This window comes from Orcinus orca, chromosome 20 (assembly GCF_937001465.1).
Source record: "Orcinus orca chromosome 20, mOrcOrc1.1, whole genome shotgun sequence".
NCBI lineage: Eukaryota > Metazoa > Chordata > Mammalia > Artiodactyla > Delphinidae > Orcinus > Orcinus orca.
Window position 1 is genome coordinate 47570937 of NC_064578.1, and position 15175 is coordinate 47586111.

The 15175-nt window shown below is 54.5% G+C and overlaps 1 protein-coding gene across 3 annotated transcripts in view; it reads right to left on the bottom strand.

Moving 5' to 3' along the window:
• Positions 1 to 15175, bottom strand: part of MEGF8 (multiple EGF like domains 8) — a 47661-nt gene that overhangs the window by 30216 nt on the left and 2270 nt on the right. For 2 of the 3 annotated variants that reach the window (XM_033430892.2, XM_004271241.3), the window contains exons 2-14: positions 11382 to 11545; positions 10935 to 11141; positions 9912 to 10092; positions 9742 to 9830; positions 8729 to 9144; positions 8143 to 8288; positions 7892 to 8014; positions 5649 to 5803; positions 5193 to 5312; positions 4706 to 4850; positions 4460 to 4623; positions 910 to 1110; positions 315 to 515 (exon numbers count right to left, since the gene is read on the bottom strand). In XM_033430892.2, the coding sequence (XP_033286783.1) occupies positions 315 to 515; positions 910 to 1110; positions 4460 to 4623; positions 4706 to 4850; positions 5193 to 5312; positions 5649 to 5803; positions 7892 to 8014; positions 8143 to 8288; positions 8729 to 9144; positions 9742 to 9830; positions 9912 to 10092; positions 10935 to 11141; positions 11382 to 11545 (2312 nt within the window). Of the gene's footprint in view, positions 1 to 314; positions 516 to 909; positions 1111 to 4459; positions 4624 to 4705; positions 4851 to 5192; positions 5313 to 5648; positions 5804 to 7891; positions 8015 to 8142; positions 8289 to 8728; positions 9145 to 9741; positions 9831 to 9911; positions 10093 to 10934; positions 11142 to 11381; positions 11546 to 12900; positions 12975 to 15175 lie in introns of all 3 variants that reach the window. The other variant, XM_033430891.2, reaches the window with a different exon arrangement.

The following is a 15175-nucleotide window of genomic DNA, read 5'->3' on the forward strand; positions in this document are numbered from 1 at the left end:
GATTTAGGACATCAGCAGACAAAAGGGGATCAGGGTTTGAGAAAATCCAGAGATGAGAGGTCAAAGTATGGAGGGCAGAGGTCAGGGTCAGCAAGATCAGGGCAGGAGGAGTCAGAGACGCGGGCAGGGGTCAGAATACGAGATCAGGTCAGACTCTGGGGGTCAGATGTTGGGGTCCAGGGGGGGTTCAAGGTGAGGCCCAGAGTTCAAGAGTCAAGGAGTAAGAGGTCAGGGTCAAGGGAATTAGTTTGTGGCCCAGGGCATCTGAGGCCAGGGGCTGGGGCAGGGTCAGAGCTGGGGACCTGGGTACTCACGCTGCCACCTGGCACGCCAGTCCGGTCCCACAGCAGGGTGAGCTCGCTGTGTCCAGGGCCCGCTGAGCCGTTGAGCTGGCCCCGGATCTCTACCGCGTACTTGTGGCCCCGGCCAGGCAGTGGGAAGAGGCGAGCGGACCCTGGACGTTGCAGGCGCCTCGTCTCCTTCTCCTGCTGAGCCACCCAGCGCCCTACCTCCTCCTGAAGTAGGGGTGAAGGGCAGACAGGGGCCTCAGAACTTTCCACCCACACTGACCCCTGAAACCCCCAAGAGCCCCAAACCCACCTAGCGCCCACCCCTCCTCTTCCCAGAAGGGCCTCAGAGTTTCTTAGACCCCCAAAACCTCCAAGCACCCCTAAACCTCCCAGCAACCCACGTCCTCCTCAGGGGAGTCTGACTTGGTAACTCAGACCTTCCCCTTTCTTCAAAATCCGCCCCCCACCCAGTTCTGTTCACAACTGAAAACCCCAGGGCCCTCCCATCACTAAGGATAGATCCCACGCCTCTGATTTCTCCCCATTCCTCCTCCCCACCACACATCCAAGCCCCCATATTTACCATAAACAGCCCCCTGCATGTCCCAGGCACCCTCACCATGTTTTCTGCGTCAGGGCCACGGGCCATCCGGGCCAGTACGTGCAGGCGCTGGGCCCGGGCCCACACGGCCACGTCCTCAGCCCCTGGCCCTCCAGGCCCTCCTGGCAGCAGTGGGTGGATGAAGCCACGGTAGACCACGGACACGTCGGTCTCTGAGCTAGGTGTCAGGGTGATGGTCGTACTGCGGACAATCAAGACCTGTGCCAGCCAAGGAGGGAGGCGTGCATGAGGACCTCTCTGCATCGCCCCATGGTCCTCACACCTCTCCAGCCACATCAGAGCTAGAAAAGACCAGGCAACCCAATCTCCTTCCCTAGTTTACTAAATGGGAGACTGAGGCCAGAAGCAGGGGGGATCGCTCGCCCACGGTTACTCTGGGAGAAGAGTTGGACTCCAACTCAGACAGCAGACAACAGGGTCCCAGCCCCTGCTCATCTCCACCTCTCATTAAACTCCAAGACCCTGGACCTTTCAGCATCTTCTTCCTCAACACCCCATCTTTCCACCTAAGCCCTTAAGAGTCCAGATCCCTTAACTAGGGGGCTTGGAGACCTTCCAGGTTAGTAAACACATTCATGTGCCAGGAGGGTGTCACACCCCAACTCCACAGGGACAGAAGCTCAGGCCCCTTCTGGACCTCATCCTATGTACCATGTTCTTTGTTATATAATGAACCAGTGTATATGTTTAAAAAAAAAAAAAGAGCCCAGATCCAAATCCAACATTTGAAGCGACGCACATACTTCGTGATTTACTGCTAGCATGTGTTCTTGTAATTGTAAAAGAGTGGAGCAACCCAAGGGTTCATCATGGGAGACTGTTTAAATAAACTGTAACACTACGGCATCAGAATGTAAATGGAACACTATGAAGCTGTTAAAAAAAAAAAAAAAAAGAGGGTGTTTCCTAAGTTCTGTTATGGGAAGCTTGCCGGGATACGTTAAGAAAAAAAAGGAGAATGAGAAAACAACACCACCACCAAAAAGACAAAAAAAAAAAGAAAAAAGAAAAAAAGGGAAGTGGTAGTACAGTGTAGATAATATATTACTTTTGGTGCAAGAAAGAAAAATAATTAAATGTCACATTTACTTGTATTTGAATAGGTAAACAGTGGAAGGATATGTAAGAAATCTAAATAGACCTTCTGGGGAGAGTTAGGGTGGTCTTGAGTTAGGGGGATGCTGAGGCCAGCTTCCCACACTGAGGGGTGAGGACTGGGTAGATGGAAGAGACTTTTCACTCAACAACTTTTTACACTGTTGTGCGGTTTTTTTTGTGTTGTTGTTTTTGTTTTTAACTATATAGGATTCATTTATTCTATTTTATTTTATTTTTTTTAGCCACACTGCACGGCATGTGGGATCTTAGCTCCCCGACCAGGGGTCGAACCCTTGTCCCCTAAATTGGAAGCTCAGAGTCTTAACCACTGGATGCCAGGGAAGTCCCCATTGTTATGGTTTTTGAACCATGTGACTATAATACCTATTTTTTAAATTAATAAGGAACCACTGTGGAAAAACACTTTGATGATTCCTCAATAAGTTAACCATAGGATTACCCCAGCAATTCCACTCATACTGAAAATAGGTTTTCATTGCAATATTTGCAAATATCAATTCATTATGTTGTACACTTAAAACTAATATAAGGTTGTTTGTCAATTATACCTCAATTAAAAAAAAAAAAAAAAAAGAGGGACTTCCCTGGTGGTCCAGTGGTTACGAATCCGTCTTGCAATGCAGGGGACACCAGTTCAATCCCTGGCTGGGGAACTAAGATCCCACATGCCTCAGGGCAACTAATCCCATGCGCCACAACTAGAGAGCCCTCATGCCACGTGCCGTGGGCTATAGAGCCCATGTGCTATGAAGCCTGTACACCACAACTAGAGAGAAGCCCGCACACCGCAACGAAGAGCCCCCGCGCCACTACGAAAGATTCCACGTGCCACAACTAAGACCCGACAGAGCCAATAAATAAATAAGTAAATAAATATTTTTTTAAAAAGGAAAAACTTGCCAACAGGTGTAAACAACCCAAATGTTATCAGCTGATGAATGGACATGGCATGGCCATACAATGGAATGTCATTCAGCCATAAAAAGGAACAAAGTTCTCGGACTTCCCTGGTGGTCCAGTAGCTAAGGCTCTGTGCTCCCAATGGAGGGAGCCCGGGTTCGACTCCTGGTCAGGGAACTAGATCCCACAGGTCGCAACTAAGAGTTTGCATGCTGCAACTAAAGATCCCTCATGCTGCAACTAAAGATCCCATGTGCCACAACTAAGACCTGACACAGCTAAATAAATAAATAAAATTTTTTTAAAAAATGAACAAAGTTCTGACACATGCCACAACACAGATGAGCCTTGAAAGTATTATGCTGAGTGAATGGAGTCACACACAAAAGGCCACGTATTATATGATTCCATTTATATGACCTATCCAGTGTTAACAAATCCAGATACAGAAAAAGAAAAAGGTTAGTGGTTGCCAGAGGCCAAGGGGAGAGGGGAATGGAGAGTGATTACTTAATGGATATGGGGGTCTCCTTTTGGGGTTATAAAAATGTTCTGGGGGGGCACATCCCCTGTGGTCTGGTGAGTAAGACTCCATGGTCCCAGTGCAGGGGGCCCGGGTTCAATCCCTGGTCGGGGAACTAGATCCCACATGAATGCTGCAACTAAGAGTTCACATTCCGCAACTAAAAACAAAAAAACAGGGCTTCCCCGGTGGTGCAGTGGTTAAGAATCCGCCTGCCAATGCAGGGGACATGGGTTCAAGCCCTGGTTCGGGAAGGTCCCACATGCCACAGAGCAAATAAGCCCGTGCGCCACAACTACTGAGCCTGTGCTCTAGAGCCCGTGAGCCACAACTACTGAGCCTGCATGCCACAACTACTGAAGCCTGCGCGCCTAGAGCCCGTGCTCCGCAACAACAGAAGCCACCGCAGTGAGAAGCCTGAGCACCACAACAAAGAGTAGCCCTGCTCGCCGCAACTAGAGAAAGCCCACGTGCAGCAACAAAGACCCAACGCAGCCAAAAAACTTTTTAAAAATAAAAATAAAAAAAATAAATGTAAAACAAACAAACAAAAAACATGCCTCAACGAAGATCCTGTGGGTCGCAATTAAGACCCGGAGCAGCTTAAGAAAAAAAAAAAAAGTTCTGGGGACTTCCCTGGTGGCCCAGTGGTTAGGGCTCCGCGCTTCCACCACAGGGGCGCGGGTTCCATCCCTGGTTGGGGAACTAGGATCCTGAATGCTGCACGGTGCAGCCAAAAAAAAAAAAATGTTCTTGAACTAGAGAGTGGTGATAGTTGCACAGTATTGTGAAGGTGATAAATGAATGTCACTAATGGTAAGTTTTATGTTATGGGCATTTCACCACAGTTAAAACTTTTCTTAGGCCAATAAGGAAAATCAGACCCTTGCAATGTAAAGACTTAAGGGGTAAACGCAAGAGTGATAAAGATCCATTTGAAAAATGAAAACTCTAAGACCAAGCCCTTCAGCACTCCACACTGGGCCCCATCCCCTGGCTCCCCACCTTGTCAGGCTGGGAGGCATTGGGCGGCTGTTGGAAGGTGAGCAGGTGCAGGCCAGGCAGGAAGCTCTGGGTGACACAGGCCTCCAGGGAGGTAACGAAGACAGGTACGGGCCCCCACCAGCCCACGGTGCCTGAGATCTGCTCCCCTCGGCAGCGGGCCTGCTCTGTGAGGACAGGAGGGTCGGGAGATGGGGGTTGGTGTGGGGTGCTATGCTGCCCCCTCCCACAATGCCACTGGACACTCACCAGGCCGAGGGAGGCAGCTCTCGTTGTGTACGCACCAGCCCAGGGCGCCGGGCCCCCGGGGAGGAGCGGCGGTGCTGCTGAACGCCAGACAGGCCTGGCAGTCACCCAGGAGGCGGCCCAGGCCCAGGCAGCTGGCAGCCGGACACTGCAGAGAGGGGAAAGACAGGTGTCACTATCCACTGGGGCTTAAGGGACCTGGGAAAAGCTGTGGATTCAGGAGGCTTGGGGTGGAAAGGTCAGGGGACTGGAGAAGGGAATTGAAAGCTGGGTTGGAATGAGAAAGATCAAGAGGACAGGGGTGGGGGATCCAGGGACAGAGACATAAGTTCAAAAGGACCGGGAAGAGGGTCAAAGGTTCAAGGGTCAGTAGTCAGGAATGCCGATCTTAGGTGTGAAAACGAGTCTCCCAAGCGCAGGTCTGGGCAGAAGAAGACACGGAGGACCAGGTCTCCGTGCTAAGGGGCAGAGTACTAGGACAGTCACTCACGGCCCCCGAGGGAGTCCCAGGAGGTGGGGCAGCTTGGCAGGCTCCCTGACACCAACTGCATTCAGGGTCTCGGGAACATACGCTGTGGTCCGTGTACATGGAGCAATAGTCCAGGTGGTACTGTAGAGAGATGGGCAGGGAGGAGGGGGCGCCTCACACCTGGGGCCTGCTCCCACGTCCTCGCTCACTTTGATGAGCCCAGGGAACCCCAACTGCTCAGAACCTTGAAGACCCCTGTCTACTTCTCCCCCAGCCCCAGGGACCACTGCCCCTCTGCCCTCAGCTCCAGGGACCACCATTCCTCCTCCCTTGGACCTGGGGACTGACCTCCCTCCTCTCACGGCCCTAGGGACCTCCCCTCCTTCTCCCAGGGACGCCCCCCAACTTCCTCCCTTAACCATGGGAAACATGCTACCTCCTCCCCAGCCACCCTCTCCCTATCACCCCAGTGCTCACGTCTGGAGCAGGCGCCTGGAACACAAAGGGAGGCACCTTGTAGGCCATCAAGTCCCCACGGGGCCGGCCACTGTACCCCCCTGCCACCAACAGGACGCTGCCACCAAGCACAGCCGCCACATGTGAGTACCGACCACTGGGAGGTGCTGCTCGGCCTAGGAGAATACAGACGCCCCGAGGACATGTGACCCCCCATCCCCCCTTCGTGGCTCCCACCTTGAGGACCACCCCTGACTCTCCTATGCCTCAACCCCACTTGCCCAAGGAAACCCTCCCCGCCTGCCTGGCCCTGCTCTAGTCCTAGCTCTCTCACTTCCTGGAGCTCCCACACTGCTGCCCAAGTCACCTTCCAGAGCATGACCTTTGGGGTCAAATCCTGGATCTACCATTTCCTTGCTTTCAAATAACGGATCAACTACTGACTAGCTGTGTGGCCTTGGGCAGGAGACCTGACTTCTCTGAATCTTGGTTTCCTCCTCCGTGCATGGAACCTTGCCCTCGGGGAGCGGTGAGGCAGGCCGCCCGGCTGTCACCTGTTGTTGTCTGTCTGACACCAGCCTCCCTGCTGGTGACAGCCTCTGACTGTCCTCTGGAAAACCACCCCTCCCACCCCCAGTCCACAAGGCTCAAGTCGAGCTGTCCCTGCCTCTAGCAGCAGCAGGGCTTGAGCCCAGGCCTATGAGAGTCAGTGGCTAGTTCAGGGAGGGGACCCAATTGCTACAATTCTTGGGAAAAAGGTACTGTCTTCCCTCTGGGCATTTTAAAGGGGTAGGATATAATCCCAGAGCTGCTGGTGACCATCTACAAAAGGCAAACCTGCTACAGACTGAAGGAAATCCAGCTGAGAACTAGGGAGAGAAATGGCTCATGCCATTATGTGAGCACCTGGATCCAGGCCAGGCTGCAGCCAGTTTTCACTCAAGTGAGTCAAGAAATTCTTCCTTTTGCTTAAGCTGGTCGGGTGGGGTTTCTGTCACTTACAACCAAGAGTCCTGACTGACGGGTAAGCGGTCAGTGATTGGTGACTCCCTCACACTTTTACTGACCCGTATACTCTGGAAGTGTATGGGACTTGGCCCAGGGCATCAAAATCTACAAAGAAGGAAGAGGCCTCCAGAAACCTCACACTCTGGCCTACCCAGTGAAGGGGTCTGAAGGAGGGACAGGAGCAGCAGTGGAGCCCTGGATTGGAGGCCTCCAATGCTAGGCTGAGGCTTTATTCCTTTTTTTTTTTTTAATATTTATTTATTTATTTATTTGGTTGTGCTGGGTCTCAGCTGCAGCAGGCTCCTTAGTTGCGGCTCACCGGTTCCTTAGTTGCAGCTCGCCGGCTCCTTAGCTGTGGCATGCAAACTTCTAGTTGCAGCATGCATGTGGGACCTAGTTCTCTGACCAGGGATCGAACCCGGGCCCCCTGCATTGGGAGCGTGGAGTCTTAACCACTGGGCCACCAGGGAAGCCCCATTCCTGATGGTCAAACAGGATTCCTTGGGGACCCTTCCTCTTGCCCACCCCTTAAATGTTACTGTCCCTTCTTTTATGTTTGTCCTTTGTCCTCACTCTTCTGTTCAGAAGGGTGGGGAGAACAGACGGGCCTCTGGGAAGTCCACAGTCCCATGAAAGGATATGCCCAGTTTGTGCACACAAGTGTCTTTCTGAGGAGAGGGCCTGTGACTTTCTTCCCATTCACAAAGCAGTCTCTGATCTAATGAGCTTGAAAGGCTTCTCCACACTCCCTCCAGGTGAGCCCTCTGGCCTTGCGCTATTGGGACAATGTGTTGGGCCCTCTTCTTTCTTCACTTCATTTTACTCAATTTATTCTCACAACAGCCCAGTGGTTTAAGTGTTATTACATTTTACAGAGGGGAAGTTGAGGTGCAGAGAGATTAAATGATGGTTTTTGTACAAAAGGTTGTTTAGGAATGGCCATCCTGGTTCTGCCACTTGCCCACTGTGTGACCTTGAAAAAGTTGCTTCTTTGTAGGCAGTCCCCTGGGACAGCTGATAATTGGCAAAACCTGGATTGGAACCTAGATCTGATGCTTCTGAAAATGTCTCCCATCTCCATAGCAACAATGCCCTGGTCCTATCTCTAGTGCAGGTGTGCCTCCTGAGGCCAGCTCCGATAGGATATTGGGCTCACCCCAACAAGGACCGGGGTGGCTCCTTCCCAAAGCCCAGGATCACTGTGGGAGCAAGCGTGACGCTCAGGAGCCCCTCATGGAAACAGAGGGGCCACTCACCCTCAGGAGTTCCTGGAGGGGCAAGCTCGGCCCCCGACACCCACTGATGGCAGCCAAGGTGGTAGAAGAAGATGCCATCTTCATAGCACTTTTCCTCCTGGTAATGGGTGTGCACGTTGCCCCCTGGGAAAGGAGCAAAGGGGCACAGCTGGCAAGCCTGGGGGAGGTGAGGACACCCCTGCAGGGAGCCTCAGCTCAGCCTTGGGCCCCTGGCAGGCAGGCAGGTAGGTGGGATCGGGGCGCCTCCTCACCGTAGACCACCATGTAGTTGCCCAGGACACTGGCCGTGTGAAAGGCCCGCTCCCGTGGGCCCTGAAGCCCATCCCGGCCCTTCAGGCTGGTCCACACGCGCCGATCCACGTGGAAGAGCTCGGTGGAGTTCACCCGCACAGAGAACCTGTAGGGGAGGGGAAGAGGAGGAGCTTGAGGCAGGAAGGGCCTCTCTCCCTCCTCTGGGCCCACAGTTGAGACTGGCTTTACTGGATTTATATCCCCTCAGAACTAGAAGCTCCTCGTGGGCAGGACCCAGGTTTGATTGATCTCTGGGTTCCCTGCATAATCTAGCCAGGGCTAGACACCAAGCAGGGGTTGGTTAAATGACTGCATGAGTGGGAGTGCGTAGGGAAGCAAGTGACCAAGAGATTGAATGACAGACTAGAGAATGCGTGAGTCGGGGAGTAAATGAGTGAATAAACAAATGAGTGAATGAATGACAGACGGGGTGACTGAATGACTGCAGGGGTCTATCAGTGGGCAAAGACCGTTAAAGCATAAAGGCCCAGGGTGTTAGGCCAGGCCTGGCCCTGCAAGGCATGGGGTGTGGGGCAGGTGACTCACCGGGCAGTGGAGGGCCGGTGTCCACCGTGAACCAGCAGGGCACGCGACGGGGCATGGAACACCATGGAATGGCCAGTGGTGGCAGGGGGCCGCCCACCTGCCGGAATCACCTGCTCCCAATAGCCCCCACTGGTGCTGTCGAGGCGGAAACGGAAGAGGCCAGAGGAGAAGAGGTCGTGCTGGGTGCGGCCACCAGACACATAGAGCCAGATGCTGTCCACTAGGGCTGCTGCGTGACCTGCCAGGCCTGGCGGCCCTGAGGAACTGGAAGCAGCTGGTGCCAGAAGCTCCCAGTGGCCACCACCCAGCGGGCTAAAGGCCCAAACGTCACTGGTGAGGGAGCCGTCAGCCAACTCACCACCCATCAGCACGAGGGAGCCGGCCCAAGCCACAGCCACGTGGGAGTGACGGGCAGCCTGTGAGGAAGAGACCAGGAGACGGAGATGGAGAGGGAAACAGATGGTGACACAGAGAAAGAGAAAGACAGAGAGAGATGCAGAGACAGGGCAAGATGGAGAGACAGAGACACAGAGAAAGAGAAAGTGAGAGAGGGACAGAGATAAAGACAGAGACATGCAAAGAGAGAAAAGAAGAGAGACGGACCCAGAAAGACAGACACATGCAAATAAAAAGAGAGGTGTGACAGAGAAACACAATAAGAGAAGGCGGAGTCAGGGAGAAATGACAGAGACCAGTAGAGAGTAAGAGGTATAACCCAGAGAGAAGGAGACACAGAGACCGAGAGAGACCAGACGACCAAGAGTCAGAAACAAAAACCGAAAGATGGACCAAGAGAGACAGGAGACACACAGAAAGGTAAGATGCAGAAAGGCAGATAAACGAAGAAGAAAGAAAATCAAAGACAGAACAGCAGAAGCGGGAGGTATAGGTGGTCATGTATCACACTGCGGGGGTTAGGGGTGTGCAGGGTGATGGGGTCGCTCTGGGGTGCCCTGGCTGGGTCTGACAGAGTGGACAGGCACCTCCAGGCAGGGCAGAGGTGGGGTCCATACCGGGGCAGGACTCAGGTCCCAGCGCTCCCAGGTGTTGGCAGAGAAGTTGTACAGGACGAGGTCACCCAGGGCCCTGTTGAGGTCCTGGCCTGTGGAGAGGTGGACAGTCTCAGGCCCTGGCCACAGGCTGCCAGGCCTCTAGACCCCAGACTCATATCCCATCTGCTTACCTCCGAAAACAGCCAGCAGCCCCGGTGGGGACAGGAAGGCACCAGCCGCCCCGATACGGGCGGAGAAGGCGGGGTCCCCGGCACTCACGTTGTGCCACCAGCCAGCCCCCTGGTTCTCCCAAAGGTGCAGGTCACAGGCGCGTCCCAGGAAACCAGGCTCACAGAGGCATGGTCCCAGGGGCTGGGGGGAAGGGGACACAAAGGCAGGGACAGAGAGAGAGAGAAAGAAACAGACAGGGAGCAGAGAGAGAGCCAGAGTGAGACAGATGGAGCAAAACGGAGGAGAGAGATGGACAGGAAAGGAGAGGATGGAAAAATAAAGACAGAGAGGCAAAGAAAGAGACAGGAAGGAGACAGGCCAACAGACAGAGGAAGAGATGGACACAGAGACACAATCAGAGGGAGGCAGAGAAGAGGAGAAACGAAGACAGACCAACAGAAAAAGGGAAAGGAAAAAGAAAAAGACCCAGAAAGGAAAATGAGGACAAGACAGAAAGACAGGTTGGAGAAAAAAAACTGATGAACTCAATGTCGGCCTGGGCTGGAAGAGCTCAGATCCGGGGAGGTCAAGGCAGGGAGGGCTCAAGGCGTGACCCAGGCCCAAAGCTGGATATGCATGGTTTAGGCCCAAGGTCAGTGGTCAAAAGTCAGAAGTCATGGCTGGGGGCCCAAGGCCAGACAGAGCGGCTGGGTGTGAGGGTGGAGTCAGGCCTGGCACGAGGAAGGCATGCAGGTTCACAGGTGAGAAGTGGGCTACAGGTGAGGTTGGGAGTGAGCTCAGGCAGAGGAGGGGCCCCCAGTGAAGGTGGAGTGGAAGTGGAGTAACAGGTTGGGGGAGTGGGATCTGGAAGAAGAGAGAGAACTGTAGGAGGGAGCAGGGTCCCTGGCGGGGTCAGCATCATGGGAGAGGATGGGACGGCAGGGGTTGTTTCAGGCAGGGGCAGAGTCAGGTCTAGGACATGGGAGTGGTGGCTGTGACCACAGGGCAGGGCCCCAGGGGAACACAGCTGGGGGCAGGCTCACCGAGGCGCAGGTGCCGTGGCTGCCACAGTAGGCTGGGCACTCCTGCAGGCCGCAGTCAGGGCCCCCCCAGCCCGGCTCACAGACACACACCCCTGGGGGCTGGCACTGCCCATGGCTGTAGCAGCCCCCCGGGCACAGGGAGAAGCGGAATGAGGCATTGAAGCCCAGCAGGTTGTAGTTGGCATCGCTGAAGAGGTGCAGCAGCATCTGCAGGCACAAGGTGGGTGGGGCTCTGGGGCTGGACTGGGAGAGGGTCCACTCCTGCCCCCACCCCACCCTGGGGTCCCCATCTCCTTTCTTTGTCTCTCTCCACCTCTCTTTGTCCCTCTATCCTTCTGACTGATGTCAAGTCCCCCCGCCCTTTGTTTCCCTCTGTGTATCTACCCCCCGTCCTGCACACTCCACTCAGATCCTCCAGCCACAGCCCCGCAGCCAGGCCCCACCAACCTTGCCTGAGGAAGCCTCAATGGGCGGAGGCCGGGTGCTCCCACTCAGACTGGCAAGCAGGGGCCCGCGGGGGGAGTCACCATCATACACGAACAGGTAGTCATACGTGCATTCCGTGTCCAGGAAAAGGAAGTCCAGCAGGATCCGGTACTGGGAGCTCGGGGCTGAGCAGTGAGAACAGGTGGGCCAGGCTCAGATGCGGACCCTCTCCCCATGCCTCCACGCAGCCCCCCCACAAACACCAAGCCCTGCTCCTCGTAACGCTGGGATGGGGGCCCAAAGATGAGTCAGACCTGGGCCTTGTCTTCAAGGGGCTCCCAGGCTCCCAGCCCAGGGAGGTCAGAGCTGTGACAGCAAGAGGGACAGAAGCTCAAAGAAGAAATTACAGTATCATCCCTGGAAAGGACCCCTGAGATCAGGCTGAACACCGCCTACTATTCAGATGGGGAAACTGAAGTGCAGAGAGAGGAACCCCATCCCAGTGGTCACACAGAACTTCCCATTTATTCTTGAGCCTCAGACATGCCCAAGCCTGAGGGTCAGTCCAGGCGTGAGCAGAGAGGCATACTCCCAGATGGAAAAGGGCCTCTGTGAGGGTCCTCTGTTCCAGGCTCAACAGAGATCTAGGGGAAGAGGTCCCTTTCTTCCCCCTGGCCAAAGACTGAAACTTGGAGCACCACAGCTCCTCTCTGCCCCCACCCAGGGTCTCTTCTCTCTGTTTATTGTATTGAATAGTAGCTAAGGCCACAGACTCTGGAGCCAGACTGCCTGGGCTCCAATCTTGGCTCTGCCACTTACTACCACTAGCTGTGTGACCTTGGGCAAGTCAGCTAACCTCTCTGGATCTGTTTCTTCATCCGTAAAATAGGGATGTAACCACTATGGTCGATTCATACTTCTTGGCCACTAATCCCATCAGGAGATGATGGCTGACTCCCAGCCCCTTGTATCTGGAAGAGCCTCAGAGACTAGCTTGGCCAATACAAACCAGAAGTGATGCTCTGGGACTTCCGAGGCTAGATCAGAGGAAGCCTGCAATTTTTACCTGGGCCTCGTAGAATACTCCTTCTCAGAACCCAGCTGTCATGCTATGAAAAGTCACATGGAGGGGCCACGCGTAGGCGTCCCAGCTGTCATCCCCAGCTGAGCTTCCAGCTGACAGCCGGCATCAACCGGCTCCCTGTGAGGGAGCCTTCTTGGACGCCCGGCCCAGGTGAGTGTTCAGATGACTGCAGTCCCCACTGGTCTGACTGCGACCGCATGGGAGGCCATAATGGATAATGCACCTGAAGTGCTTACGGTAGGGCTAGCACCTCATAACGCTACTACTCCTAGCACTGTCGCTCTTCCTGCTCTCTGCCAGGTCCTGGTGGCAGAAGGTTCTCTCATCCCACATCTCCCACTAGGGGCTCAGGGAAGGCTTGTGGGCTAGGGAGACTAGGAGACCTGGGTTCCAGCTCTGCTCCTGACCCTAGGCCAGCCCCTCTACCCATGCTCCTCAGTACACCCATCTGCACACCGGAGATGCTCGTCCACTATTCACGAGCTGTGGGATCCTGTGCCAGTTCCATGGGCTCTCTGGGCCTCAGTTTCCTTGATGTAAAATGGGGATAATTCTCCTCAGCCGTCAAGGCTGGTGTGAAGATCCCAGATGGTGACTCTAACATGCCAGCCCAGGCCTTGTCCTCCCTCACCAGGACCACTGATCCAGCCTCCTTCGTGGCCTGTGCTGACATGGGTCCCTGAGGGATCTCCCCAGCTCGACATCTGGCCCTTACCCTCCCCTGCTCAAAAGCCCTCCATGGCTCCCTACCATCTCCAGGAGAAAGTCCAGCTCCCTAACCTGGTGTTTGGAGTCTCAACTTGTCTCACATCACCCCACGGCTTACAGCTCTATCAGGAGCTGGGCCTGTGCAGAAGTTCCTCTCTCTGTCTAGAGCACATTCTCCCTTCCTGCCAGCAAACTTCCCCACCTTCTCCAAGAAGCCTTCCCTGATGCCCCCGGACTGGGTTAGGTGCCCCTCTAGGTTCTCACTTTCCAATACGACCTTCATTCCTCTGGGCCAGGACCACCTGTGTCCAGGTGTGTCTCCCCTGCAGCCTAGGAGACCCACAGGACAGGGCCTGGGCCTACTCATCTTGGGGATCCCTCCCCGACAATGCCCAGCACGGGGCCTGGTATTGAGCAAGGGCTCAGGAAATACTGGATGAAGGAAGGAAGAGATGCACAAGACAGAATACTGAAGTTGGCAGCTCTCCCTCAGGCTCTGGCCAGAGCCCCCAAGAACATCACACATAGACCCCGAGCTGTGGTCTGGAGAACGCAGAACAATTCAGCCAGGCCAGGCAACCAGACCTCCCCGACTCTTACCAGCCTCAACCAAACTATAAAGCTCTGTTCCTAGAATCACAACAAGCACATCTTTGCCAAGTGCCCACCAGGGGCCGGCTCACCATCTGCCTTCCCCAAGTTCCACCTTAAGTTCAAGTCCTCCTGTTTCTGCCCAACATGGGCCTAACCCCCAAGCCATCCTGGACAGAGATCTGATCCTAAATGCCCCTGCTTTTCAAAGACAGCTGGCTCTTATTCACGAGGATGTTATGAGGACTGGGCACAATGAAGTGCAAACACGGTACAGAAGTAAGTGGGTCAGTTGCTTATTTTTTAATAGATGGGGGAGCATGTTGGTTCTTAGAGGTGATGGACATTGGGAAGGATGGGAGCTCAAGGGGCGTCCAGTAGTCTCCTGGACTCCTTCTTTCCCCAACATCCAACCAATCGGTCCCCCAAGTCTCACTGGTGAAACTTCACAAATCTCTCAGTGTTCTCCGTGCCTCTCTACCCGCTTAGCTGCTGCCCCAGTTCAGAACTCATCCTCTCCCACAAGACTAGCACACCAAGTCTCCAGTCTACCCCCCACCCAGCCTGAGAGCAACGCCCCACTCCTGCTCAAAATCCCCCTTTGGCTCCCCATCAATCCCAAGAGAAAAGTCAAGATGCTCGGCACGACATTCAAGGCCCTTCTTCCCCTCCTTCTGATGCCCTCCGCTCCTCCCAGCCAACAAGTTTAGCCAGACCAGACAAGCCTAGACATGGCTCGGAGACCCACCAGCCCCTCTTTTGCCTTCCTAGAGGCTGTTCCCTTTTCTCACCCGGTAAACTCCTATGCATGTTTCAGAACACTGCTCTGGTGGCTCCTCCTCTGTGACCCCCAGCAGAGTCTTCTCACTCCCCTAGGCCCGACTACCCAACGCTGCACCTCCTTCCGTCTCAGCCCTGAGCACACCGGGGGCAGAATGTCTGTGTCTATCCCCAACCAGGCTGGAGCTCTTAAAGGCCAGAGAATGATTTATACCTTTAACACATACACACACTTCCCATCCTCTTCTCACCCCCTAGACAGGAATGGCCCCCAAGATGGGGACAAACACACTCATCCCCAAAAAACATGCTTCATCCATACCCCACACAACAGCCATAGAGATCTTCGAAAACGTAAATTAAATCATGTCTTTCCCCTGCTCAAAACCTTCCATAGATGCCCAGTGTCCCCAGACAAAGACCAATCTCCAAAGGCTGCAAAAGGAGGCCCTGCACGATTCAGACCCTGTCACACCTCTGGTCTTTGCCCAGGACCTCCTCTGGGGGACTCCCACCTCTCCCTGGAGGCCAGCTCCTCATCCACTGCCATGGGAGCCTTCCTGGACTTCTCCAACCACTGCCTTGGATTTCTCTTCCACCTCCCTATTGCCCTCAGGACACAGCTCAAAAACCACAAGGTCAGGGCTTCCCT